This window comes from Vicugna pacos, chromosome X (assembly GCF_048564905.1).
Source record: "Vicugna pacos chromosome X, VicPac4, whole genome shotgun sequence".
NCBI classification, from domain to species: Eukaryota; Metazoa; Chordata; class Mammalia; order Artiodactyla; family Camelidae; genus Vicugna; species Vicugna pacos.
Genome location: NC_133023.1, coordinates 56,189,259 through 56,217,044, shown reverse-complemented (window position 1 = coordinate 56,217,044; position 27,786 = coordinate 56,189,259). Strand labels below are relative to the sequence as shown.

Here is a 27,786-nt window from a genome sequence, read left to right as displayed (position 1 = left end):
CTAGAGATTGGGATTAACAGATACACATACTGTATATAAAATAGATAAACAATAAGGACCTACTGTATAGCAAAGGGAACTATATTCAATATCTTATAATAGCCTATAATGAAAAAGAATATGAAAAGGATATGTATGTGTGTATATGTATAACTGAACTGTTTTGCTGTACACCTGAAACTAACATTGTAAATCAAATACACTTCAGTAAAAAATAAAATAAAGAAGCCTAGGGAAAAATGCAGAAAATATGAACAAAGAGGTATGCATTAGAAATCACTAAAGTTTAAAGAATAATACAAATTTCTTTAAAACTCATTGATGAATCTTTTGTTGCAGACTCTCGTTAAGATACTCCAAGTGCCATATAACCCTCTCCGCATTGCTCACTAAACCCAGACTGTTGACTATGTGAAGGTTTTATACTATGAATTGGAGGAGAGCTTTGTTTCCTGGAATTTCACCCCCCCCAACACACACACACACAAAATTGTAGAATTTGTTCACGAGTACTCTCTGTTCTCCCCATGATGAAGTCACTCAACCTCACCAAACACAGATCCAACCCCCTACTGTGTCCACAGCCAGACCAGAGAAGGACTCTGAAGGCCAGGGAGAGGAGGGAAAGCCAAGGTCAAAATACATTACTTTTCAGAAGAAGGACCACCAGACGATGATCCAAACTTGAGAGCTGCCTGCTTTTTGAGCCCATTCAGGGTGAGTGATAATAGTCAAGCTTCCATTCATGCTCTCTGCTTATCTGCGCAGCAGCATAGGGCTATGTCCACCCTCCCCTCTACCAACAAGCACACTGCCCACACTAGCCTGCTCTAAAAAGGTAAAGAATAAGTAGAAAATGGACAAAACATATGAAGGCACTATTCCCAGAGTCAGAAATTCAAATAACAATAAAAATTTTTGTTTATTTTGTCCCCACTGTTAGTCAGGGAAATGCTCATTAAAACAACAGTTACAATTTTTACCCAATATATTGGTAAGAAGTTAATAGATCAATATCAAATATAGTAAAATACAACTGTTAAGACTGTAAATCAGTAAGCAATATCTATTAAAATTTTAAATGTGTATGCACTTGACAAAAATTCACTTATAGATGTTCATTCTAGGTACAGTTGCCAGATGAAATACAGGATACCAAGGTAAACTTGATTTTCAAATAAACAACAAGTACATTTTTAGTATAAGTATGTGTTATGCAGTATTTGAGATGTACTTATATATCTCAAACAATAACTAAATACTAAACAATTATTCATTCTTTATATGAAATTCAAATTTAACTGAGCATCCTAAATTTTTATTTGCTAATTCTGACAACCTAACCCTAAAGAACAACTCAATCCTATATACAAGGATAAATGTACAAGAATTTTCATTGCTGTGTTGTTTATAATAATGAAAATAGAAATATTTATCAATAGAAAAATAATTTTAAAAACTACACTGTGATTAAATATGCAGAAGTTAAAAAGACTAAAGTGGATTTATAAGCACTGACATGAAAAAATTCCTTAAAATATATTCTTGGGTTAAAGAATTTTATGAAACAATATTTAGAATTTGATATCATTTAGTAAGACAAAGCAAAACTAAATTATGCATTTCTATAGGCACAAATACATTAGCAAATGCATAGAAGCAGGTCTTAAAAGATACTCATCAACTTTTTGTTTTGTTTTGAGGGGTCTTTTAAATTTTTTTAACTGAAGTTAGTTGACTTACAATGTTTCAGGTGTACAGCAGTGATTCAGTTATATATATGTGTACGTATGTATGTGTATGTATATGTATATATATATTTATATATGTATATGTACATAGCCTTTTTCATATTCTTTTCCATTGTAGGTTATTACAAGATATTGAATATAGTTCTCTATGCTGTAAGGAGGTCCTTGTTGTTTATCTATTGCATATATAGTAGCGTGTATTTGTTAATTCCAAATTCCCAATTTATCCCTCCCCCCACCTTTCCCCTTCGGTAACCATAAATTTGTTTTCTATGTCTGTGAGTCTATTTCTGTTTTGTAAATAAGTTCATTTGTATCAATTTTTTAGATTCTACATATAAGTGATATCATATTATGTTTGTCTCCGTCTGACTTACTTCACTTAATATGATCATCTCTAGGTCCATCTGTATTGCTGCAAATGGCATTATTTCGTTCTTTTTCATGGCTGAGAATATATATATATATATATATATATATATATATATATATATACCACATATTTTTTATCCATTCATCTGTCAATGGACATTTAGGTTGCTTCCATGTCTTGGCTATTGTAAATATTGCTCCTGTGAACACTGGAGTGCATGTATCTATTTGAATTAGAGCTTTTGTCTTTTCTAGATATATGCCCAGGAGTGGGATTGCTGGATCACATAGTAAATCCATTTTTAGTTTTTTAAGGAACCGCCATGCTATCATCCACATTGGCTGCACCAATTTATATTCCCACCAACAGTGTAGGAGGGTTCCTTTTTCTCCGCACACTCTCCAGCATTTATTATTTGTAGACTTTTTGATGGTGGCCATTCTGACCAGTGTGAGGTGATACTTCATTATAATTTTGATTTGCATTTCTCTAGTAATTAGCAATTTCGAGCATCTTTTCATGTCCTGTTAGCCATCTGTATGTCTTCTTTGGAGAAATGTCTATTTAGGAATTCTGCCCATTTTTTGATTGAATTGCTTGGGGTTTTTTAATTTTTATTTTATTCTTTAGGGGGAGGTCATTAGGTATATTTACTTATTATTAGTTTTTTTTAATTAATGGAGGTACTGGGGATTGAACCCAGTATGGATAGAAGGAATGGATGGATGGATGGTTGGATGGGTGGTGTAAGGAGAAAAGAGGGAGAAAGGGAAACAGGGAAGGATAAAGGAATAAAATAAGGATGGAGAAAAGGAAGGAGAAAATGAGAAGCAAACCAGATTTTTTTGCTCTTTTGCATGGTCCAAGCAAATATGTCCTTATCTTTAGACTATCTTATTTCTTATAGGATCCTTAGTTACTAGATGTCTGCTAAGGTGACATTTTATTTTGAAGACAATCTTGACTTCTATTACTCCTATTTGCTGCTTTCACTCTTTTTTCTTTCTACTCTTCCTCCCTTGTTCATCTTATCTATGCGCATGGCTTCTCTTACTATTCTTCAGCAGAAGTCTTCCAATTCTCTTCCTCCAACCTCAGCCTCTTCGCCAAGTAGCAATCCTACATTTCTAGTTGTACCACATGGTGGCGCTCAAGGAGAGGGAACCTTGGGCATTCTTTTTCTATTCAAGTTCTGGATGCTCTAGCCACATTCCCACTTTTGTCTTCTGCATCTTACTACAGGCTCTTGTAGTCATGGACCTCAGAGGAGGAGGGGTTTTTGTAAGAGGACGGGGTCATGATTTGAAAGTAACAACAATAATAATATTTGCGGGGGGTTCCCATCTGGACGGATCAATGTTAAGCACTTTACAGGTTATCTCACTTAAGCTTGATCCTCAATTTTAGGATTAACAATCTTGGGAGACCAGGTTTATTACCTTTATTTATAATTAAGGAAACAGACTTAGAAAGGTAAATGCACTTGCCCAAGGTCACACAGTAAGCAGAAACACCAGAATTTGAACCTGAATCTGTTACTATAGAGCTGGAGTTCTTGACTGCTGTGTCATATTATTGGGGATAAATAAGAGAATGATGTCTCTGTCTATATAGTATGTGGGGTATGGCAACAAGAGACTCCTCTATTGGAAAACACTGCAAGACAATGGTGTCTTTAGGTAAATTAGACAAAAAATTTAAAATGATAACTAATTCTCTTTGTCATAGCATTCTATTGCTAAAATTAAAACAAGAAGTGGGAGTGAACACTGGAAAAAAGTAGAGGATGAGGTTGTCTTTTTTAACCATGAAACAAAAAAGTCAGAGTGCATTCAAGAAATAATTGGGTAGAGACAGATATGGAGAAAAGAAGAGGGGAAAAATTGACTAGAAATTCCTGCATTTGGGGCACTGTTCGAGAATGACAGAGACATGAGTTTTTGTGGCATCTACTGGTTTCAAGTTACCAAACAGAGGAAACTCTGACTAAAATCAGCCTGTGCAGGTACAGCAATAATCTGGAAGATGGGAAGATGTAGGCAACCTGATGACTGAAGGTGGATGGCAGCAGCAAAGGGCATTGCTCAGGGTTCAAAAGTAAGCTTTAGTGGAAAATTGTGATAGTGCCCTCTGTCAAAGAAGGGGCAGCCAGGTCATAGGGCAATATTTCATAAAAAAAGAGCACAAACTCTATCTTGTGTTCTCATTGTTCCTGATATGACTGATAGACTCTTCCTGATGTGACTTAGGAAGGTTTCATCTACATAGAGCATTCCTATTTGAGGTATCCCTGGGAATAACAACCAGAGAATTTACCAGAATGCTCCATTTAAAATGTTTTCAAGACCCAATCTGCCATTCCAACAAGAGAGCAGGAAGGATGTAACCTTAGAGAGATTATAAAGATTTATTGACTTGGTTGGGGAGAGGGTATAGAATACTTATGAGAAAACAAATTGAATCAGGTGACTGACTTATATGGGGAGGTTGTTGGCTAGAAGTGGGAAGGAGAAGCAGAATAGGAGCACATTTTCTAGAACATATAACTGCTGAGGAGAGGACCTTCTTAAAGGTATAGTCCACTGCAGCATTTGGGAACAAAGCTGGAGAAGAAAGCACTTTTTCATTCTGCGAGGCACCTGGAAATAAGAGAATATAGCCCCCAGTCTCCTTCCTCAAAAGCCAAAGGCCAGGCCTGATGACCTAGATAAAGCTGTTTATGTTCCTTGGAGGTCTTTACTTCTTGCACAAGAAACTTCTGGGGGAAAAAGGCCGTGATAGCAGCAGTACTGGTAGGGCAATGCCTTGACAATAGGCTTTCATACTCATTGAGAACAATTGGGTACTGTCTCAAAAACATAGGAAACAAAGAGGCTCCAATAGAACAAAGAACAAACTAGTGGTTACCAGTGGGCACATTTAAAACCTATCCTTCTCAAACTCTTCCAAAAAATTGTAAAGGAGGGAATGCTTCCAAACTCATTTTACAACGCCAATATTAATGTGATACCAAAACTGACAAGGATGACACAAAAAAGAAAATTACAATCCAATATATCTGATGAACATAGATTCAGAAATCCTCAACAAAATAGTACATCAAATAGAACAACACATTAAAAGGATCATACACTATGATCAAGTGGTATTTATTCCAAGGATGCAAGGGTGTTCAACAACTGCAAATCAATCAATGCGACAAACCACATTAACAAAGTGAAGAATAAAAATTATATAATCATCTCAACAGATTCAGAAAAAGCACTCAAAAAGATTCAACATCCATTTATCACAAACTATCAATAAAATAGGTATATGAGGAATGTACTTCAACTTAACAAAGGCCATATGTAACAAACCCCCCACTAACATCATACTCAATGGTGAAAAGCTGAAAGCATTCCTTTCTAGATCAGAAATAAAACAAGGATGTCCACTCTTGCCATTCTTTTCTTTTATTATTGAGTAATAGTTATTTTACAATGTTCTGTCAAATTCTAGTGTAGAGCACAATTTTTCAGTTATATGTGAACATGTATATATTCACTGTCACCTTTTTTTTCACAATGAGCTACCACAAGATCTTGTATATTTTTTCCTGTGCTATACAGTATAATCTTGTTTATCTATTCTGCATTTTAAAATCAGTCTGTCCCTTCCCACCCCTTGCCCCCTTGGCAACCACAAGTTTGTATTCTATGTCTATGAGTCTGTTTCTGTTTTGTATTTATGTTTTGTTTGTTTGTTTTAGATTCCTCATATAAGCGATCTCATGTGGTATTTTTCTTTCTCTTTCTGGGTTACTTCACTTTGAATGACATTCTCCAGGAACATCCATGTCACTGCAAATGGCATTATGTTGTCAGTTTTTGTGGCTGAATAGTATTCCATTGTATAAATATACCACCACTTGTTTATCCAGTCATCTGTCGGTAGACATTTAGGCTGTCTCCATGTCTTGGTATTGTAAATAGTGCTGCTATGAATATTGGGGTGCAGGTATCTTTTTGAAGTAGGGCTCCTTCTGGATATATGCCCAGGAGCGGGATTCCTGGGTCATATGGTAAGTCTATTCCCAGTCTTTTGAGGAATCTCCATACTGTTTTCCACAGTGGCTTTCCTTGTTTCCCTCTCCCACTCTTAATGATTTAGAAGCCTTCTTTTACAATTTTGTGTTTATTCTTTTTGTAATTCATGGGAGTTATCTCCTTTCCAGTTATGAATTTCTCATGTTTGTAGCATCCTGCTTCTTTTCTATTTAGAGTAGACCTGTGAATATTTCTTTTAGCATGGGTTTAGTGTTGCTAAACTCTTCTAGTTTTTGCTTGTCTGTGAAGTTCTTTATCTCTCCTGCTACTGTAAAGGATAACCTTGCTGGATAGAGTATCCTAGGCTGCATCTTTTTTTCATTCAGGACTTTGAATATATCTTGCCACTCCCTTCTGGCCTGTAGTGTTTGTGTAGAGAAATCAGCTGAGAGCCTTATGGAGGTTCCCTTGTAACTCACTCTTTGTTTGTCTCTTGCTGCCTTTAGGATCATTTCTTTATCCTTGATTCTGGCCATCTTGATTATGATATGTCTTGGTGTGGGTCTGTTTGGGTTCTTCCTGTTTGGAACCCTCTGAGCCTCATGTACTTGGATATCTGATTCCTTTAGGTTTGGGAAGTTTTCAGTCATGATTTCTTCAAATACCTTTTCAATCCCCTTTGTTCTTTCTTCCCCTTCTGGAACCCCTATTATGCACAGATTGGCATGCTTTATATTATCCCATAGGTCCCTTATATTGTTTTCATTGTTTTTTTTATTTGTTTTTCTCTCAGCTGTTCTGATTGGGTGCTTTCTGTTGTCCTGTCTTCTAGGTCACGTATTTGTTCCTCTGCATTATCTAGCCTGCTTTGTACAGCCTTTAGGTCAGCTCTCATCTCAGCAAATGAGTTTACTAATTCTACTTGGTTCTTCTTTATAGGTTCTATTTCAGTTTTGACATACTTTATATCTCTAAACACCATTTCTTTTAGTTCCTTCAGTACTTTGATCGCTCCTTTTTTGAAATCTTGATCTAGTAGGCCATCAATGTCTATTTCCTTGATCATGCTTTCAGGGGATTTCTCTTGCTCTTTTCATTGGGAGTGGTTCCTCTGCTTCTTCATCTTGCTCATATCTCTCTGGCACTGTGGCTTAAGGAGTATCAGTTATCTAGTTCTCCTGGAGACAGTGTGCTCTTAATGATTTTATCAAGAGGTCTTTGTGTCTTGGCTCTGTTTCACGAACTCAGCTTGCTGTTTCCAGAGGCCCTCTGTTGGCGCCGTCGTCTGTGCTGCTCCCAATGGCTGTCAGCTAGCAGATCGTGCCACCTCCTGACACTGGGTCAGAAGCTGAGCTCTTACCTGGTGGGTGGGCGGGTCAGTCCCCCTCCCGAAGCAACAGTCAGATGCTGTGCTCAGGGGGAGGCAGGTGGGCAGATTGCGCCCCCTCCCAACACCATGGTCAGGTGCTGCATTCCTGCTAGAAAGGGGGGTGGCCACCCATCCTCTCCCAGTGCCGGTCACTCCACTGCTCTGTGCATCTGCCTGCTCCACATCAGGTCAACGCTCCAAAGACGGGCTCAGGGAAGACTGAGGAATGGCTCCGCCCCTGCTCCGTGCCAAATCTCAGCTCCTTGTTTGTCTTGGTGGAGCGAGTTCTCTGAGGTGCCAGGGCAGAAAGATCCTATCTGCCTCGGGCTGTAAACAAGTCTCAGTCCTGCCTAGGAGGTTGCAGAGCCCCCAGGTGCAGATTCAGGTCTCAGTTCCTCCCCTGCCCTGGCGCTGCGCACAGGAGGAGATGGCAGCTGTGGCTGTGTCTCGCCTCTCTTTTCTCGAGTAGCGCCAGTAATGGCGGCGCAGGTCTGAGGAGACAAAGGTTATGGCGCCCCTCCCCCCAGGGCACACCAGCCATGTTGCTTTGCTTTTTTCACAATTTATGGGGGACCGACGTTGTTCTGCTCCATATCCCCTCCCAGCCATGGTGCACAGCACCCTGCAGTCCCCTGGGGCTGCTTCAGTTCAGCTGCCCTAGTCCTCTGCCCAGCTTGGGCAGCCTGTCCTGACCCCAGCTGCTGGCTTGCATCTCAGGCTGGGTGTCATGGGGACCCTTTGTACCCATTTAACTCAGTTCTGTCGGTCAAGGGGTGCTCAGGGCAGATCTGAGCCTCAGAGGCTCCCCTTCCGTCCCACTGGCCTCTCCGTTGGAGGAGGGGGGAACCTAGCGAATGAGCGCCAGTCCTCCTTTACTGCTCCCTCCCCGTGGGATTGGTCCCATACTGTTTTGCTTTTTCTTCTTTCTTTTTTTCTTTCCTCCTACCAGATTTTTGGTGTCTTTGTCTTTTGAAGAGGGTGATGTTCTGTCAGAGTTCAGCAGGTGCTCTGGTTGGCCGAGTGGGTCTGTAGATGTGAGTTTTGGTGTATTTGTGGGAGAGGGTGAGCTACAAGCATCCTTCTACTCTGCCATCTTGCTTCTCTCTCCCATTCTTGCCATTCTTGTTCAACATAGTATTGGAAGTCCTACCTACAGCAATCAGGCAAGGGGACAAAAAACATCCAAATTGGAAAAGAAGTAAAACTGTCACTATTTGCAGATGACAGAGTACTATATACAGAAAACCCTAAAGACTGCAAAAAAATTAGAAATAATAAACATAGTAAAGTTGAAAGGTACAAAATCAATATATAAAAATCTATTGTGCTTTTATACACCATCAATGAACTATCAGAAGGAGAAATTAAGAAAACAACCCTATTTACAATTACAATGAAAAGAATAAAATACCTGGGAATAAATTTAACCAAAGAGGTGAAAGACCTGTACACTTAAAATTACAAGACATTACACTTTTTTTTATTAAAGTGTGGTTAATTTACAATGTTAGTTTCAGGGGTACAGCAAAGCTATTCTTATATATATATATACACATACATACATATGTATATTGAAAAATATAAGACATCATTAAAAGAATTGAAGAAGGTACAAGTAAATGGAAAAATATTCCATGCTCCTGGACTGGAAGAAATATCATTGTTAAAATGTCCATATTACCTAAAGCAATCTACAGATTCAATGCATTTCCCATCAAAATACTGACATTTTTCACAGAACTAGAACAAAAACTCATAGTATTTATATGGAACTACAAATGACTCTAATAATCAAAATAGTCTTGAGAAAGAACAAAGCTGGAGGCATCACACTTCTTGATATCAACTATATTACAAAGGTATAGTAGTCAAAACAGTATGGTATTGGCATTAAAAACAGATACATAGATCAATGAAACAGGCTAAAGAGCCCATAAATAAACTCACACATATATAGTCAATTAATTTACAGCAAAGTAGCCAAGAATATACAATTGGGAAAGGGCAGTCTCTTCAATAAATAGTGTTGGGAAAACTGACAGCCACATGCAAAAGAATGAAATTAGACCACTATTTTACACTATACACAAAAATTAACTCAAAATTGATTAAACAGTTGAATGTAAGACCTGAAAACATAAAACTCTTAGAAGAAAACATAGGCGATAAACTCTTTGACATCAGTCTTGGTGATGATTTTTTGAATTTGACACCAAAAGCAAAGACAACAGAAGCAAAAACAGACAAGTGGGACTTCATCAAACTAAAAGGGTTCTGCATAGCAAAGAAAACTATCAACAAAATGAAAAGACAATCTACAGAATGGTAGAAAATATTTTCAGCCCATATATCTGATAAGGAGTTAATATCCAAAAGATATAAAGAACTTACACAACTCAATAGAAAAAAAACCAGATTAAAAAATAGGCAGAGGACCTGAACACGCGTTTTTCCAAAGAAGACATACAGACAGCCAACAGGTATATGACAAGATGTTCAACACCACTAATCATCAAGGAAATGCAGCTCAAAACCACAATGAGATATCACCTCACACCTGTTAGAATGGCTATTATCAAAAAAAAAAGAAAAGAAGAAGAAAAGAAAAGAAAACAGGACATAACAAGTGTTGGCAAGGATGTGGAGAAAAGAAAACTCTTGTGCAATGCTGGTGGGAATGTAAATTGGCACAGCCACTATGGAAAACAGTATGGAGATTCCTCAAAAAATTAAAATAGAACTTCCAAAATCAAAAATTAAAAACAGAATATGATCTAGCAATTCCAATCCTGAGCATTTATCTAAAGAAAATGAATACACTAACTTTAAAAGTTACATGCACCCTCCCCTCATATTCATAGCAGCATTATTTGTAATAGCCAAGATATAGAAATAACCTAACTGTCCACTGATGGATGAATTTATATAAAAAAAAGTGATATATATATAGATATATCTATATGTATCTATATATATATATTTATTTAAATATAAAATGAATGCTATTCAGCCATAAAAACGAAGGAAGCCTTGCCATTTGCAAAAATATGGATGGACCTTGAGGGTATTATGTTAAGTGGAGTAAGTCAGACAAAGACAAATGCCATATGATCTCACCTATATATGGAGTCTTTAAAAAACAAAAACCTGAACTCATAGATACAAACAACAGATTGGTAGTTGCCAGAGGCAGGGGTAGGGGTGGGCAAAATGGGTAAAGGTGGCCAAAAATACAAACTTCCTGTTATAAAAATAAGTAAGTCCTGGGAATATAATGTACAGCATGGTGACTAGAGTTAATAATACTATATCACATATTTGAAAGTTGCTAGGGCAGTAAATCTTAAAAATTCTAATCACAAGAAAAAAATGTAACCCTGTGTGGTGATGGATGTTAACTAGACTTATTGTGCTGATTATTCTGCAATATATACAAATACAGAATCATTATTGTTAAACATGTAAAACTAATATAGTTCTATATGTCAAATATATCTCAATAAAAATATATTAAGAAAGTCCAATTCCATTTACAATAGAATCTAAAAGAATAAAATACTAGGAATAAATTTAATCAGGAAAGTGAAAGACTTGTATACTGAAAACTACAAAACATTGCTGAAAGAAATTAAAGAAGACCTAAATAAATGGAAAGATAATCTGTGTTCCTGGATTGAAAAATTGAATATTGTTAAAAGTGTTATTAACATCCAAAGTGATCTACAGATTCAACCCACTCCCTATCAAAATTTCAACAGCCTTTTTTGCAGAAATGATAAGGCCAATCTTCAAATTCATATTGAATTTCAAGGGGCCTCAAATAGAGAAAATAATCTTGAAAAAGAACAGAGGACCCACACTTCCTTACTTCAAAACTTACTAAGCTGCAGTAATCAAAACAGTATTGTACTGGCAAAGGACAGAAATGTTGACTGATGGAATAAAATTGAGGGTCCAGAAATAAACTCATACATCGATGACAAATTAATTTTTGACAAGTCTATTCAATGGGGACAAGTTCTTTTAACAAATGGTACTGCGACAACTGATTTCCACATACAGAAAATGAATTTGGGCCTCACCTCACACATATACAGAAATTAACTCAAAAAGGATCAATGACCTAAATATAAGAGCCAATATCAGAAAACTCTCTGAAGAAAACATAGGGGTAAACCTTAATAACCTTGGATTTGGCAATGGATTCCTAAATATGACACATGAACAACAGAAGAAAAAATAGATAAATGGTATTGTATCAAAATTTTAAAACTTTTGTGCATAAAGAACAGTATCAAAAAAGTGGAGGCCAATCTACAGAATGGTAAAAAATTTGCAAATCACATATCTGATAAAGTTTAATATCCAGAATATATAAAGAATTCCTACAACTCAGCAACAAAGAGAAGAAAACCCAATTAGTTTTAAAAATAAGCAAACAACTTGAACAGACATTTCTCCAGAGAAGATATACAAATGACCAATGAGCCCAACATCACTAGTCATTAGGAAAATGAAAATGAAAATCACAATGTGATACCATTCATAGCACTTCACATGTACAATTTAAAAATATAACAAGTATTGGCAAAGATGTGGAGAACCTGGATCCGTCATATCTTGCTGGTGAGAACATAAAATGGTGTAACTGCTGTGGAAAACAATTTGGCAGTTTCTCAAAGAGTTAAACATAGAAATTACCGTATGACTTAGCAATTCCTCTCCTAGGTATATACCCAAAAGAATTGAAAATAGAATCTTAAACAGACACTTTTATGCCAATGTTCAATGCAGGACTATTCACAATAGCCACAAGGTGGAAACAACTGAAGGGTTGTTACACTTCATGTAAATGAAGTGTGGTGTATATATGCAATGGAATATAATTCAGCTGTAAAAAAGAATTACATTCTGATATGTGCTACAATATGGATGAACCTTGAAAACATTATGTTAAGTGAAATAAGCGAGACACAAAAGACATAAAGCAGATTAGAAGATACCAGGGGCTGGGAGAAAGGGGAAATGGGGAGCTATACCTAATGAATACAGAGTTTCTGTTTGGGTTGATGAAGAAGCTTTGGAAATATGCTATACTATGTAAGAAGGAGATAAAATACAAGCATATAGTCATAGTTACATAAAGAAACTCTGGAAAATAATGTATTTATTGAGATGAACTGATTAGGGGAACAGGGTGAATGGGAAAAATGGGAGAGGAGTAGAAGCAAGACTTTTCACTACATACTTTTTATTATTGTTTGAGTTCTGAATCATATGAATGTATTACCTATTCAAGAAAAGGTAAACTACAATTAAAGTTAAATACAGAATTCCAGGCAATAATAACAAGATGAGAAAAGAAGGGCTGTTCAATGAGTCAGTAAAGCATGCTATAAACTGTGTCATGTTTCAAAGAACAGAAATACTGAACTATTTTAGATATGTTAAAACATTTTATAGTTAAGAATACATATTAAAAATTAAGAGCAGCCACTAAAAGAATGTAAGTGCAAACTATAGTTTCTAAGCCAGCACAGGAAACAAAAGGAAATATAGAAAGATTTATCAATCCAAGGTCAAAAAATGTGGTAAAAAGAGAATACAAATCAAAATGGTGGAAACAACACTCTAAATATGGCAATCATAACACTTTAAACAGGTGGAATTAATCTATTAAAAGTGGATTTTGAGAATGAATAAGAGACATGCAGAAGGCTATTTGTTCCAGCATTATTTATAATATGAAAAGACTAGAAACAACCCATCAATAGAGGTCTAGTACATCTACATAATGAAGTACTATATAGGTTTGAAAAGGATTAAGAATATCTCTATATATTCTGATGGAGTGATCTCCAAAACATGTAGTTCATTTGAAAAAGCAAAGCAGAGAAAAGTGTGCATGATACCATCTGCATAAGAAGAGAAGAGATAGAAATATATATCAATGTATTTGTTTATACAAAAGGGAAATATATATCATAAAATAAAGAAAAATTGTTACCTATAGGGAGTGGGAAGGAATAGCAATAAAGAGATAGGGATGAAAACTAGACTTTTTTGAGTTTACTCCTTTGTTCTATAGATTTGACTTTGGAACCATGTAAATATATCACATAATTGTGAAATCATTTTTTTTAAAAAAAGCAATCCCTAAAAATCAAAAGCAAAATAAAACAAATGAATCTGTGTATCCAGATAGTGACATCATAACACATAAAGTGACTTTAAAACACAGCAACATTAATGTATACCCCTAACAGGATACATCTTAAGATAAGGACAAAAATATCTACAAAAGAATATTAAACTCTTTGTGGTGATCATATTTTTGGTAGTATGATGCTGGTATAGTTATTTTGACACTGTTGTCTGTATATTGTGGAATAAAGCAAATGAGTGATAATGTTGTTGTTTTGAGAATCAGGATTTTTGTTGTGATAGAAAGAAGATATAGATTGTTGAGGTTAAGTAAAAACTCATGGTCCCAAATTTAAATTGGAAGGAGCATGATGCCCAGGGCCCAGATTTTGATTTCTAAATACCATTACACACTAAACTAAAAGAAACTAGAACTCCTGAGGGGAATGGCTGAGTTCTTGTCTGAGATGGGAAATATACAAGTAGAAGCTCCAATGTCTTGCATTCTCAGAAAGCAAGGAGGCTATCACAGACCACTAGGGTTGTGTCAAAAGGATCCAGGGGCCAGTGTATAGGGGCTAAAGATGGGACAATCTGAGTATCAGTAAGAATAACTGTAACAGATTAAAATACATCAAATGTTTAAATCCATATGTTTATGGTAAAACTAAAAAAATCACATTTTGAAAATGATAATTAACTCATCACTTTGAAAACCAATAAATAAAGGCAATTATTCTGCCTTTCCTATGCAAACTGTACCACTAGGTACCAAACAGTAGATGAATTCTTTCATGAAAGAATTTCCGCTAATAAGTGAATATGGAATGACAGAATATCACTGTTTTGCAACTCTTAATGAATAAATGGATCTAACCACTGAGGGACAACCAAACATTATGTGTCACCTGACGGAAGAACTCCATATGTGCAGTTTAGCCAAGAAAATTGAACCTGAATCTGATTAAGCCTCTAAAGTGAAGGACCAGATTGTAGGAAAAACAGAAGACAGGAGAATATCTTTAAAAAACTACCATGAAATGGAATTGGCAAAGTCCAACCGGGGAAACCCTATAGGACAAACAACCATATTTTTTTTTAACAAATTCCAAGGAAAAAAGGAGAGATATGTGGGAAAACCTATGGCTTAAAAGAAACTTAAAAAACTTATAAGACACATAAATCAAATGGATCTTCTTCAGATCTTGATTTTCTCTCTTTCTCTCTCTCTCTTTCACACACACACACACACACACACACACACGCATATGCATTTATGAAATAGTTGGGAAATTTGAACAAAGAAAGGATGTTTGATGATATTAGGAAACTATATTTTTAGGTACAATAATGGTAGTGTCGTTATATTTAATAAAGCTTTCTTATCTTTTATAAATGCATAATATTTATGAATGAAAGAATATGAAGTCTGAGATTTGCTTCAGAATAGAATGGGAGGAAGAGTAGGTGGGAGTTTAAATGACAGAAACAGGATTAGCTATTAGTTGGTAATTGTCAAAGATAGGTGGCGAGGTTCATTGTATTATACATTCCATTTTTGTAATAAAATATTTTTAAAAGTATCCAAAGGAATACAAAAATAAAGATATAATCAGTCAATAAAGCTAAGAGCTGGCCCTGGGAAAAGATAAATTTCTAGGCAGATTCATCATATAAAAGAGAGAAAAGACACAAATAAAGTACGTCAGGAGTACAAAGGGGGCCATGATTCAGATTCAGAAAAGGCTTAAAAGTTGTAAGAAAAGTTTTCCACGATTTTCTAGTAATAATGTTTGACCCCTCCCCACCGCCACAAAGACATTTGGCAAGATCTGGAGAGTGGTTGTCACAACCTAGTTGGTGGTGTGGGGCAGAGAGGTAGTGCTACTGACATCTAGTTGGTAGAGGCCAGGATTGCTGCTAAACATCCAAGAATGCACAGGACAGTCCCCACAACCTAGAATCATCCAGCCTAAAATGTCAATAATGCCAACATTGAGACATCCTGACATGGATTAAATTGGCGGGCTTCTAGAAAACTATTATCAACATTGACCCAAGAAGATGTTGAAAATCTAGATAATGAAATAATCAAAAAATAAATTTAAAGCATTTTCATATATCTACCTGTTTCCGAAAGACACCATGTCATCAAGTTCTGCCAGATGAGTTCTACCAAGACTTCAAGAAACACATGACATTCATTACATGCAAAGTTTTAGAGAATAGAAAAAGATGGGAAAGGGGAGACAGTATAGCTCAAGTGGTAGAGGGTATGCTTAGCATGCACAAGGTCCTGAGTTCAATCCTTAGTACATCCTCTAAAAAGTAAATAAGTAAATCTAATTACCTTCCCCCACAAAAATTTGTTTTTAATTTTTAAAAAGATGGGAAACTACCAATTTCATTTCACAAGCAAGCATAAACAATAAAAATAAAAGATTATAGGCCAATATAATTTAAAAACAAAGAAGCAAAAATCCTAAAAATGTATTAGTAAATTGAATCTAGTGCATATTAAAAGAATAGTTTATCATGACCAAGTGCGGTTCATCTTATGAATAAAATTATGGCTCACCATAAGGAAACCTATTGTGTAATTCACACATTAACCAAGTAGAGGAATAAACTATATGACTTTTTTCAATACATGCAGAAAGAGCAGCCAATAAAATTCAACATTTATTCATAATAATATTAATGATAAAGTCCTAGGAAGCCAAAGAGAGAAAGGAATTATTTTAAAGTGATAAATGGAAACCTACTGCAGATATATTTAATAGTGAAACATTAGAATCAGTTAAAATCAGGAACAAGAAAGGATAACCACTATCCCTGCTATAAGAGTTATAAAGATTTGAAAGGTAAAGACACAACTGTTACTGTTTGCAAATGATATGCCTGTCCACTTAGAAAATCCAAAAATATCACCTTCAAACCAGTACATCTAGTGAGCTAACATAGAAAGTGTATATAAGATTACCATACAAAAATCATTTTCCTATATGCAATAATAACCAATTAAAATATAATGAGGAAATATCTTATTCTTAATAGCAACAAAAGCTGTAAAGTACCACACAATAAACCTAACCAACAAGTCCAAGTGTTTCATGGAGAAACCTATAAAGTTTACTGAAAGAAATAAAAGAAGGCCCAAATAAATAAATACACATTGTTTGTAGACAGTAAAGCTAAATATTCTCAACATGTCCATTCACCCCAAATGAATCTATAAATTCAGTATAATCACAATAAAAATCAGGATTTTCCTTAGAACCTGACCAGATAATTCTAAAGTTCTTTTGGAAGAGTAAAGCTCAAGAATAGCCAAGGAAGTGCAACGTTGATGAAAGACTAGAAAAATAAATTAATAGAACAGAGTAGTGATCCAGAAACAGACCCATGGGTGCCATCAAAGTAGCATTTCAAATCAATGGGAAAATGGTACTCATTAAGTGGTATTAGTGCAATTGGCTAACCATTTAGGAAAACGTTGTTAAGTTTCTATCTAAACCCATTTATAAAAATGAATTATAGAGGAATTGAAAGAGTTATGGAGGGATAAACAACAAGTTTCCTCTGTATAGCACAGGAAACTATATTCAATATCTTGCAGAACCTATAATGAAAAAGAATATGAAAAGGAATATATGTATGTACATGTATGACTGAAACATGCTGTACACCAGAAATTGACACAACGTTGTAAACTGACTATAGTTCAATAAAAAGAAATTTTAAAGAGTTATGGTGGATAAAAAGCAAAACAATAAAAGTATTACAAAGAACAATAATGTGCTAATGATCTTGCAGGCAGGAAGGCTTTATTAGTTTCTTAGTGCTGCCATAACAAATTACCACAATCTAGGTGGTTTAAAAGAACAAAATTTTATTCTCTCACAGTCTAGAAGCCAGAAGTCCAATATCAAAGTGTCAGCAAGATTGGTTCCTTCTAGAGTCTGAGGGATTATCTGGTCCATACTTCTCTCCTGGCTTCTTGTGACTGCTGGCAATCCTTGACATTCCTTGGCTTGTAAATGCATTACTTCCATCTCTGCCTCTGTCTTCACAACGCCTTCTCTTCCCTATGTGTCTTCTTTTCTTATAAGGATCTTTGGCATTGGATTTATGGCCCAGTAGGAAAATCCAGCATGATCTCGTCTCCAGATCTTTAATTATGTCTGCAAAGACCCCTTTTCCAAATAAGGTCTTGTTCACAAGTTCCGGGTTAACATATTTTTGTTGGGTCACCATTCAACCTACTATACAGGCCTTCTAAAATAAGACGAAAAGGAAAAGACTCATAATTTCATTAACAATAAAAGCTATGTGAAAAAAGAAACCATAAATAATTTTAATAGTCAAATCACTTTTGGGAAAACATGTGCATTCTCTCTTTTGGATTTCTTTTTTAAGTTAAAATACAGAATATATCATTTTTAAAACTTCCTATAAATCAGTAAGAAAAACAGCCCGAGATAAATGACTAAGTATATAAACAGTTATTAACCAGAAGAAATAAGATAAAATAAATAAGTTTATTATTAGTTTAGTTAGTTTCTTAGCTGGTTTCTTAGTTTCTCCATAATATAACATAAATTAAATTTAAAAAGCATAAAATGCCCAATGACATTAGTATTCAGATAAATGAAACTTAAGGAAGATACCATTTTGCACCCATCAGATTGCCCAAAATTAAAGTTTAATGATGTGTATTGGTAAGGATGGGGAAAATGGAGACTTTCATACACTACTGGTTGGTGCAGATAATTTGAATGGCTTTTTAGTTATATCAAAGTTTTAAATGCCTATTTCCAAAACACCTGTATGCACTCACAAGAAGACATATATGTATGTTCATTGAAATACTGTTTTCAAGAGTTCTAACCTAGAAACCAACCAAATGTTCATCAATAGAGGAATGCCTACATAAACCATGGTATATGAAGTAGATTCTTATGCAATAACATGACTAGATCATCATGACATAGTTTGGGATGGATAAGACAATCTGCACAACAGTAGGTACAGTATCATATTGCTTATATTAAAAGAATACACAGAAAATAATGTTTATATACATTGCTATATATATGTGCAAATCCATAGGGAAAAATCTGGAAGGATTCAAACCAATACTATAACAATGGTTACCTTTGGGGAGAAAGATAAAGGAGATGGTAATTATGGGTTATAGACATAGGGAACTTTAATCTTATCTATAATAGTTGAACTTTTTTCATGAAGAATATGTTTGTAGATTACCTATAACATTTTTTTTAATTTAAAGAGAGTGAATGGGAAACAATGGAAAGGAGACAGTATATGAACTATTTTTTCAGTAAATTCAATAATAAAAGATTTATTATTAATAAATAGAGAATAGCTAAGGAAAATGGAACATCTACTAGAGGGAAGATTAATGCAGACATTAACATGTAATGTAAAACCAGGCAAAATATTTATAAATGGGAAGTTAAAAAATTTTTGGATTTTTGAAAATTAGTATGATTAAAACTTCTGGCTAATATAAAGGAGCAACAGTAAAATATTCTCAGGAACTTGGAAATAAAATTTTATTCAAAAGTTAAACTATGAAATGAATATACAATGAATTAAATGAAAAAATCACCTTCAGGAAACATAATGACTTCCAAATGGACCAGACTGAGTATAATTTGGTTGAATAATTCCCACGAATCTAAAGGGAGAACGTGTCAGTGAACCAAGGAAGCATAGAAAAGGAAAAGTCTGTGAAGCCAACATAGACAGAACAGACTTATTAGTTACTTAATCTTTATGCGCCTTAGTTTCTCCATCTCTAAAATGGGGTTAACAATAATATTTACTTCGTAGGGTTATTGTATAAAACAAAACAGCACTTGGTAAGGAGTGAGGCTTATACATTTTAAAAGGAGGGAATGTGGTGGTCAGGCTAATATAAACTGTCACAGTTCTCTTTCTCATTATCAGCCAGTATCTGGTTTTCATACATCAGTCTCTCATGAGGTAACCAACATGAGTCAGCCTTCTGAGTCTGATGGGTTCAGTGACACTGAGGAGATCAAGTTTCTGAGACTGTAGGACAGAAAGGCTCAGCCTGGAACAAGGTTGAAAGTACCAAGGTAATGCCATTCAGCAAGGTCTCTTGGTAGCCAGCCAGTTACCTTTCTTGATGACATGCTACCCTTGACATTCCTAATTATTCACACTTCTAAATAACTTAGGGGGGGCCTATGCAGAAGAAATTAAAAAACTAGAAAAAAACTAAAATATTAACAGGTGGTTGTGTGAAGGAATTATGGGTGATTCGCTTTACTTTTCTACACCTTCCAAATTTTCTTTAGTGAGTATATATTACTTTAATATTTTAAACACATTTTAAAATGATGGTGAGGTGAAGAAAAGGAGAGGGCAGTAGCTTCAAGGGGACAAGGGTAGAGAAAGAGTTTTTGATGCAACAGGCCAAGGGGAAGATATCAGGGAGTTAGGACCAGAGTAGGGACAGTCAAGCACTCTTTCCTCCAAAATGAAGCAGTTTTCCTTGGAAAGACTTTTTCTCCCCTGTGCACATGGGTCTTGAAGCGGCTTGTCATTTGCCAGTCACAGCATTTTCATAGCCAGCGAATGCAATGGAAACTATTTGCTTGCGAATTCTAAGTATATCACCGTATCTAACTATATCACTGGCTGGCTGTTGAACTTGAAATTCCCAGATATGAGTTCTTGAGCATTCCCTCCCTCCTTCTTCATCATCGTTACCAAATATTTTCTAGTCACCTCCTAGGTGCCTGGCGTTATGCTAATTTGGGCGGGGGGGAGGGGGGAGTTGGAATGGAGGGAGCTTACGAAGAGAGACTAAATTTAGAGAAATAAAAAGATAGACAAAAATGCAAAATCACTGTGGCCTAGGAGAGGTGATTAGGGAAGGCTTATAATCAGAGACTCTCGGAGTTGGACCTTAAAGGTCAATTGGTCTAATTCTCTTACCCCACGATTCAGAGAGCAGATGGTACTTAAGCCGTGCCTTGAGAGACGTGCAGGGTTTGGCTAAGTGGAGATCAAGATGTGGGGGGTGGGGGCAGTAAATAGAGGGAGCAAAGGACCTGAGGCTAGGACACCCGGCGGGGTGCAGACCGATTATCCTTCGGCCGGTGATCAGCGTTAGCTACAGGCTCGTTTCTAGTTTCCCTTTCTCGCCTTCATTTGCAGCTGTCTTTGTTGCCTCAGCCTTGTGACCTACGTGCGCACGAGGGAGCCTTCCAAAACCGTTATACAATCTCCTCCAGCTCCTCTCCGTCCAAGTCCATCCTGAGCACTGCTCGCTCCAAGCCAATTTCCCGCCTGGGGCACTCGCTTGCTCAAAGCACACCACCGCCCCCTCCTTCCAAGGGCGCCGATTCGCCACTTTCTAAGGAATAAAGTACCTCAGGGACTTATTTCTTGTTTGGTTTGGGTCAGAGTGAGTTTAATCTGAGTTTCGAGTCCAAAGTGTAAAACACAATAAAGACCCGGAAATTCCAATTCTTTAGACCTTTAACGCAAACGATCGTTCTTTCCTTTCAGATTTGAAGTTACCGTACGTTCCTATAACTATCCCGGCGGAAGAAACAGCCTCCCCAACATCCTGTGTGCACAGTGAGTGTGGACAACTGAAACAGTCATTTGAGGTGTTTCGAAAATAACTCCCAGATAGCACATTGCCTACGGTGACACATTCTCGGCCCCAGGGCGGTAGAAGGCGGGGCGGGGCGAGTTCCTCGGCGTCACGCGCAGCTGCCGGACCCGCCGCGCCCGCCCCGCCTCCCGCTCGCCTCTGGCGCAAGTTGGGGCGGCGCCGAAGCCGGCGAGCCGAAGCTGCCGGCGGTCGCGCGGGAGGCTCTGGGCCGCGGCAGTCTCTGGGAGTTGAGCGGAGGATGCAGGAGCCACGTGCGGAGGCCCGACGGGCGTGAGGACGGCTACAAGCGGCGCCGGAGGCACTTCGGCGGGGCCCTAGACCGCAGGAGGCTCGGGCGCGCGCCGGCGTGTGGTGGCTCCGGAGGCCGCCGTGGCCGGGACAGCCGGCCCCAGGCCTGAGCGGTGGTAGGGCTCTGCCGGGCCTGGCACTCGGGCTTCCCACAGCGAGGGTGGAGCTGCGTTGGAGCCTCCTTTCTTGGAAGACTGTAAGCCCCTGTGGCACCCGGGCCATTTGTCTGAGGGGACTGGAAACGCGGCGCGATGAGGAGCCGGAGTAACTCGGGGGTCCGGCTAGATGGCTACGCCAGGCTGGTGCATCAGACTATTCTGTGTCATCAGGTAAGTGAAGGAGTGGAGTGTGTGTGTGTGTGTCCCCCAAACCACAGCTGGGTTCCAGGGGGCAGAGCTGAAAGATGCGTTGAAGCTTGTTTACTGACACCGTCCCCCGCCCCCGATTTGGGCGTCATCTCCTTCCCCTCCCGCCAAAGAAAAGAGGTAGGGGAAATTTTAAGACTAAACTGTTGTGAAGATTTGACGTACCTTATATATACTGTCAATTTTATTTTTTCTACTCTTAATGCTGATTTTTCGTTGATAGTTCATTCTCTCCAACTGGAAAGTTACAACACTCCCTTTCTATTAAGAATACCCACATTTCAGGCTTGTAAGGCTTCAGTCAGCTCTTTCTCCTTATTCAGGATAGCACTTATTTGCACTTAGAAGAAGAGGAGATTGAAACTCAGAAGTGGGGAAACAGAAGAAAGACCAAAGTCCTTCAGTATCCATTTGATAGATTCTGTTTCCTCATATTAACACCCTATGGTTACCTGCCTGTCCCTTTTTCTTATCCCTACAGAACCCAGTGACTGGCTTGCTTCCAGCCAGCTATGATCAGAAAGATGCCTGGGTCCGGGATAATGTCTACAGCATCTTGGCTGTGTGGGGTTTGGGCCTGGCCTATCGGAAGAATGCAGACCGGGATGAGGATAAGGCAAAGGCCTATGAACTGGAACAGGTACTCACAAAGAAAATACAGAGATTAGGAGCTGGGGCGGGGCAGGGATTGAAGGAAATACACAGGAGCTAAGAGAAGTGTATTTTGCATTTCTCCCTCTTTTTTCACCTTGCTAAAATTACATTTCAAAGAGCTTTCCTGTATTGTACTGATTTTTTTTTTTTGGTAAGTGGAAACTTGAAACTTGCTGATTCAGAGGAAGAGGGCACAGTCTGTTCTGTTACAGTGGAAAATCCCATCCTCAGATCTTTGCTAAAATTTATAATCCTCTTTCCAAGTAAATGTATTTTTCGATCTCCAGCATATTTATTCTCATTGAGAAGAATGTTTGGAGGCAGGTATCTGCCATGTCACTTTGTTTTTGAAAATGATAGGTGGTATTTGTATGAGGCTAACTGATACAAATTGGCAGATTTTCCCAATTAGACACAAGTGAAGACTTCATTTGTTGATTTTTTATACCTATGGCCACTGTCAGTCTGTTGTGTGTCCTCCCCCCATGCCCGCCCCACCCCCATCTCCCAGGGCAAAATGAGGTTAGAGTCCACAGATACCTTTAAGCCAACTTTTAAGGCCCTCTCCTCAGTAAAGAAGCATCCTTTGTAGAACTGTTTAGACACAGGGTCCTACGTCCTCTTGAATGACTAAGAAAATAATATTCTGGGCTACATAGGACTCAGTGCTGTCAGTTATAAGGTGTGTGTGAATTCTTTTCCATCAGTGGGAAAAATTCTCTCCACACCAGCCTTTTTCTCAAGCGGTCTCCCTCGACTTTGGCAGTCTGAGCTCCAGTCTTCATCCATAAATTAGAATATTGAGATTTGGTTGTTTTTAAGGACACCAACATACTGTGAGTGCACATAAAGCAGTCTTTGGCAATAGGGAAGTTTTACTGCATTGTCCTCTACAACGGCAGGTACTTGTTATTCCCTCAAGCCATTATTGAGAGGTACTTAGATCCACAGAAAAAATTTGTTGCAGTTTTTTCTCTAGCTCAGGAAGCACAGATCAATATTGTTATGACTTGCAGGAACAAATGTACATAACCATTGTAAGAATTTGGAGAATATAGAGGAGTGTTATAAAAAAAACCTGTAATCCTACTCCCTTCACAAATCCTATACCATACTCTAATGTTTTGCTATTTTGATCTCAGTATTTTGTTTGTTTTGTTTTGCTAGAAGTTAATATCAGTGGAAACAATACCCAAGATTTTATACCTGGTACAATTTGGCCAATGTTTTCAATACTATTAGAAGAAATCTGTGTCTCTTTGTTGACCAATCATTCTGCAAAATTGACATTTTTCCTTATGTGCCCCAAGAAGAAAGAATTTAATAGAGGAAAGGGGAAAAATTAGGGAAACATTGAATTGTTTTTTGTGAAATTTTAACGTTGCAGTAAATAATTTTTCACATAACCCCCAAATATTTTCTATAACACCTCAGTAATAACTTTGGAATGTCTCAAAAACATTATGGCAATAGAAAACATCTTCAAAAAGAAACATTTATTTGGGATTTCTAAAATTTCTATGAGCTTTCATTATGAATTTAAACAGATTTCATTATTATGACTCATTAATTTTTTTTCTCAAAACTGACTCAGTTAATTCAGACCAGGGATCAAAATACCATCTCTGTAAAGGCCAGATAGTAAATACTTTTGGCATCGTAGGTCATATGTGGTCTCTGCCCTACTACTCAGCTCTTCCAAAAGCAGCCAGAGACAATACATAAATGAATGAGCATGGTTATGTTCCAATAAGCTCTAGTTACAATAACAGGCCATGAGCTAGCTGCTTTTGTCCCCACTCTACATGAATGGTTCTAAACTCTGGCTGTACATTGGAATGGCTTAGAAAGCTTTTAAGAAATACCCTTACTGGACCTCACCCTAGAACAGTGTAGATAAATCTCTGGAAGTGGAGCCCTGGGGGCAGCAATTTTAAAAAAACTACTTAGGTGATTCTAAAGTGCAGCCAGGGGTAATCACTGATCTGTGGACAATAAATGAACATAGGTGAAATCAAACATGGTAAATCCATAGATTAAATTCCCACCTACTGTCAACTTTCCATTACTGGGCAGATTTTCCGAAACCGTTGATTATTAGTCATCTCTACCCTTCCTTCCAGTTCTCACCTAGGTTTCTTTCTGAGAAATAATGTTAGAGAATTCTGGATAAAAAGGGAACAAGGGTTTAGATAACTGTTCTATCTTAGGTTGAGAATAGAATGTGCATACCCATAGAAATAAATAGGCACACAAATAGAGCTCTTTGGCTGCCTCCAGTTCTACTTCTTCCTCAGTTTTGTTCTCCTTGTGTAGGCTCATCTTTTCTCACAGCTTTAACTGTTAACCTTTATGAGAATGACTTCCGAAGCTCCATCTTTAACTCTGACCTCACTTCAATTTCAAACCCTGATTTTCATTCTGTCTTCTGATCAGTTGCACCTGCATATCTTGTGGCTTCTCAAAGTTGACATGTCTGAAACCCCACCTTCCCTACTAAAAACAAACAAAACAGACTACTAAACAACAGCAGCTCACCACGCATCCCTTTTTTTCTTATTGATATACTCACTCAACCAGTCACCTGGGCAGCATTACTTAGACATTTCCCAGTGTGTTCCATGGAATGCTAAGTCCACTAAATTTGGGGCTATGTTAAACAGTGAGTTTTTGTTTTAAATAATTTCTCAGGGCCTTTGATGTACTGATGTGCATTTTGAATCTAAGATGGGATTGGATTTTACAACCTTTCCAGAATTTTTTGGACTAGTGTTCTATAAAACAGTGTGAAAAATGCTGCCTTAGGGTAATTTTTGACTTGTCCCTTTTGCCTTTTGATACCTGCAGACCAAGATTTGTTAATTCTTAAAATTTTTTTGAATCCATCCCTTCCTTTCTATTCCCTTCTGCCTCAACCCTAGGCTAAACCCTGATCACTTAACACTGCTGTGAGAACAATACTTAAATTACATATTTTCATTCTCAACAATCTTTCTATGGCTCTCATTTCCCTATAAGTAAAATCCAGATGTTTGGGATTGATAGGCAAGACTCTTTAGGGTTTGTTCCTAGCCTGTTTTTTCAGTATTGTATCATGCTGATACCCTGTATTCTACCCCTAGTTCTAACCAGGTTGGTGTCCTCATTATTCTAACAATCCCTTAATAAAAATACCTGACATTTGTGTAAAGACTTTTTATTGTACTTCATACTTCCCCGTAATTACTAATATTTTATTCTTACAACACCCTGTGAATTAGGTATGACTTTCCCCAATAAGTGGGGGGTTTTACAAATGAAGGGATTGAAGCAGGGAGATGAGGTTGGAATTTGATGGTAGCATGAATACTACCTGGGTATTATAACTTCAGATCTAGTCTTTTTGAATTTTTCCTCCATGGACGCCATGGACATTCCCACCTCCAGATCTTTTTATGAGCTGTGTCTTCCGCCTGTGAAGCCTGGCACTAATCCCACTTTTTCTGTGGTTCTTGTCCTCATAGACCTCTGAGTTTTACAGTGATCACTTCTTTCTCGGGATTGCTTTCTTAGAACTTCTACATTACTATGGTCTATGCCATTCAACATGTTCAGTTTTTCACTGAGCAGACTTTGTGTATCATGTGCTGGGCTCTGTAATAAATATACAAAATAACATGGGGCAAAATGTCTATATTTAACTCTGAATTTTGTATTTTGAAAAATTTTAAATTTACAGAAAAGTTATAGGAATAGTAAAATGAACATATTTGCATATACTCTTTATCTAGAATCGCTAGTTAACATTTTGTCATATTTGCATCCTCCCTCTAAACGTGCGTGCGCACACAGGTGATTTTTTTGGTAAGCCATTTGAGAGTTACTTGCGGACATGGAATATATATTTTTAAACATACAATCTGCTTTGTGCTTTGACTTAAAGGTCTATTTCTGAACTGCTCTCTGCCTCTTTTTCTTAAGCTTTTCATAGCCTGATGGGGGAGACAGATATATAAACATAGTTATAATACATTAGGACAGAGACTGTAGGTACTATGTATATAGGAGATAAGTGCAACGTTCTGGAAAGTCTAATTTCCCCTGAACAAGGCAAATAAGGATTTACAGAGGAGCTGGGTTTCAAAGGATAACCAGGAATTGTTAGGTAGACTATGTTCATAGTTTAGTTTTTTTTTTAACGTATCTGGCCTGTCTTCCTTGTCTTTATGTTTTGCAAAGCCTAGTAGGGTGCTTTGCATATTTTAGATGCTCATATGTATCTGATTGTACACATACCTTGAGAGAGAGACAGAGATTAATACTTACATAGCCATGGTTGTATGTAAATAGTTATATATCCTCATATAGTCAATTCACAAACACATAGATCCATATCCTCAAAAAAAGTAGGTTAGAAGAGGGTGTCACTTGGTATAGTTAGGAGCCCTGGTGTATGAATAAACATGTATAATTAATGTCAACTAGTACACTTGAATCAGGAAATGGGCAGTTTAGGGGAATACAAGTACAGAGACTTCCCCTCATTCCATGCTTTCTATTAATTTTATCCTGACTTGGAAGTTGGAACTTGAGGACACAAATGTCTGACAGTGGCCATTCCAGGAGGACAAAAGTAGATGGCAATCAGGAATCCTCCACTGCGTCCATCATTCCCCAGGTCTGCTGTTTAAGTTAAAGAAAATGTGGACAGTAGTAGCAGGGCTGGATGGCAAAGGGAATTGAAAGGATAGGATAGAAACCAGTGACATGTAGAAGATAATTTAGAATTAAATAAAGTCTACCCACAGAGTGAGGAGGCTGTGTTAAATTCTGTCTATAACAGTATACTAAAGGATGGTCCTTTTAATTAGGATCAGAGTAATGATAGAGATTTTCTTGTAGGGTTGCAGTCAGTTTCATTACTTTATAATAAATGCTTCATGCTTTAAAAGGTGACAAGATCATACACTGCCTGTTTGTTCTCTCTCTCTCTCTCTTTCTTTCCCTCACTTGCTCTCTGTTTCTTTCCTTGATCTGTAAGGGCAAGAGACCATTTGTAGACAGAAATTACTTAAGAAAGGGAACTCTTCCAAGGAAACACTTTATTTTCCCCTCAGTGAAAGACTTCATAAACAATTGGAACATAGTTTAATA

General features: G+C 37.2%; 1 protein-coding gene and 1 long non-coding RNA gene across 3 annotated transcripts in view; one reads left to right on the top strand and one right to left on the bottom strand.

Moving 5' to 3' along the window:
• Nucleotides 1-7,678: 7,678 nt before the first annotated feature.
• The window catches only part of LOC140691766 (uncharacterized), a 302,036-nt gene continuing 281,928 nt past the window's right edge, over nt 7,679-27,786 (bottom strand). The window contains exon 3 of the long non-coding RNA XR_012067437.1: nt 7,679-8,671. This is a non-coding gene — a long non-coding RNA (uncharacterized lncRNA). The remainder of the gene's footprint in view (nt 8,672-27,786) is intronic.
• PHKA1 (phosphorylase kinase regulatory subunit alpha 1) overlaps nt 21,470-27,786 on the top strand; it is a 106,209-nt gene continuing 99,892 nt past the window's right edge. For both annotated transcript variants that reach the window (XM_006218472.4, XM_006218471.4), the window contains exons 1-2: nt 21,470-21,963; nt 22,481-22,639. In XM_006218472.4, coding sequence (XP_006218534.1) covers nt 21,886-21,963; nt 22,481-22,639 — 237 coding nt within the window. In that variant the 5' untranslated portion in view covers nt 21,470-21,885. The remainder of the gene's footprint in view (nt 21,964-22,480; nt 22,640-27,786) is intronic.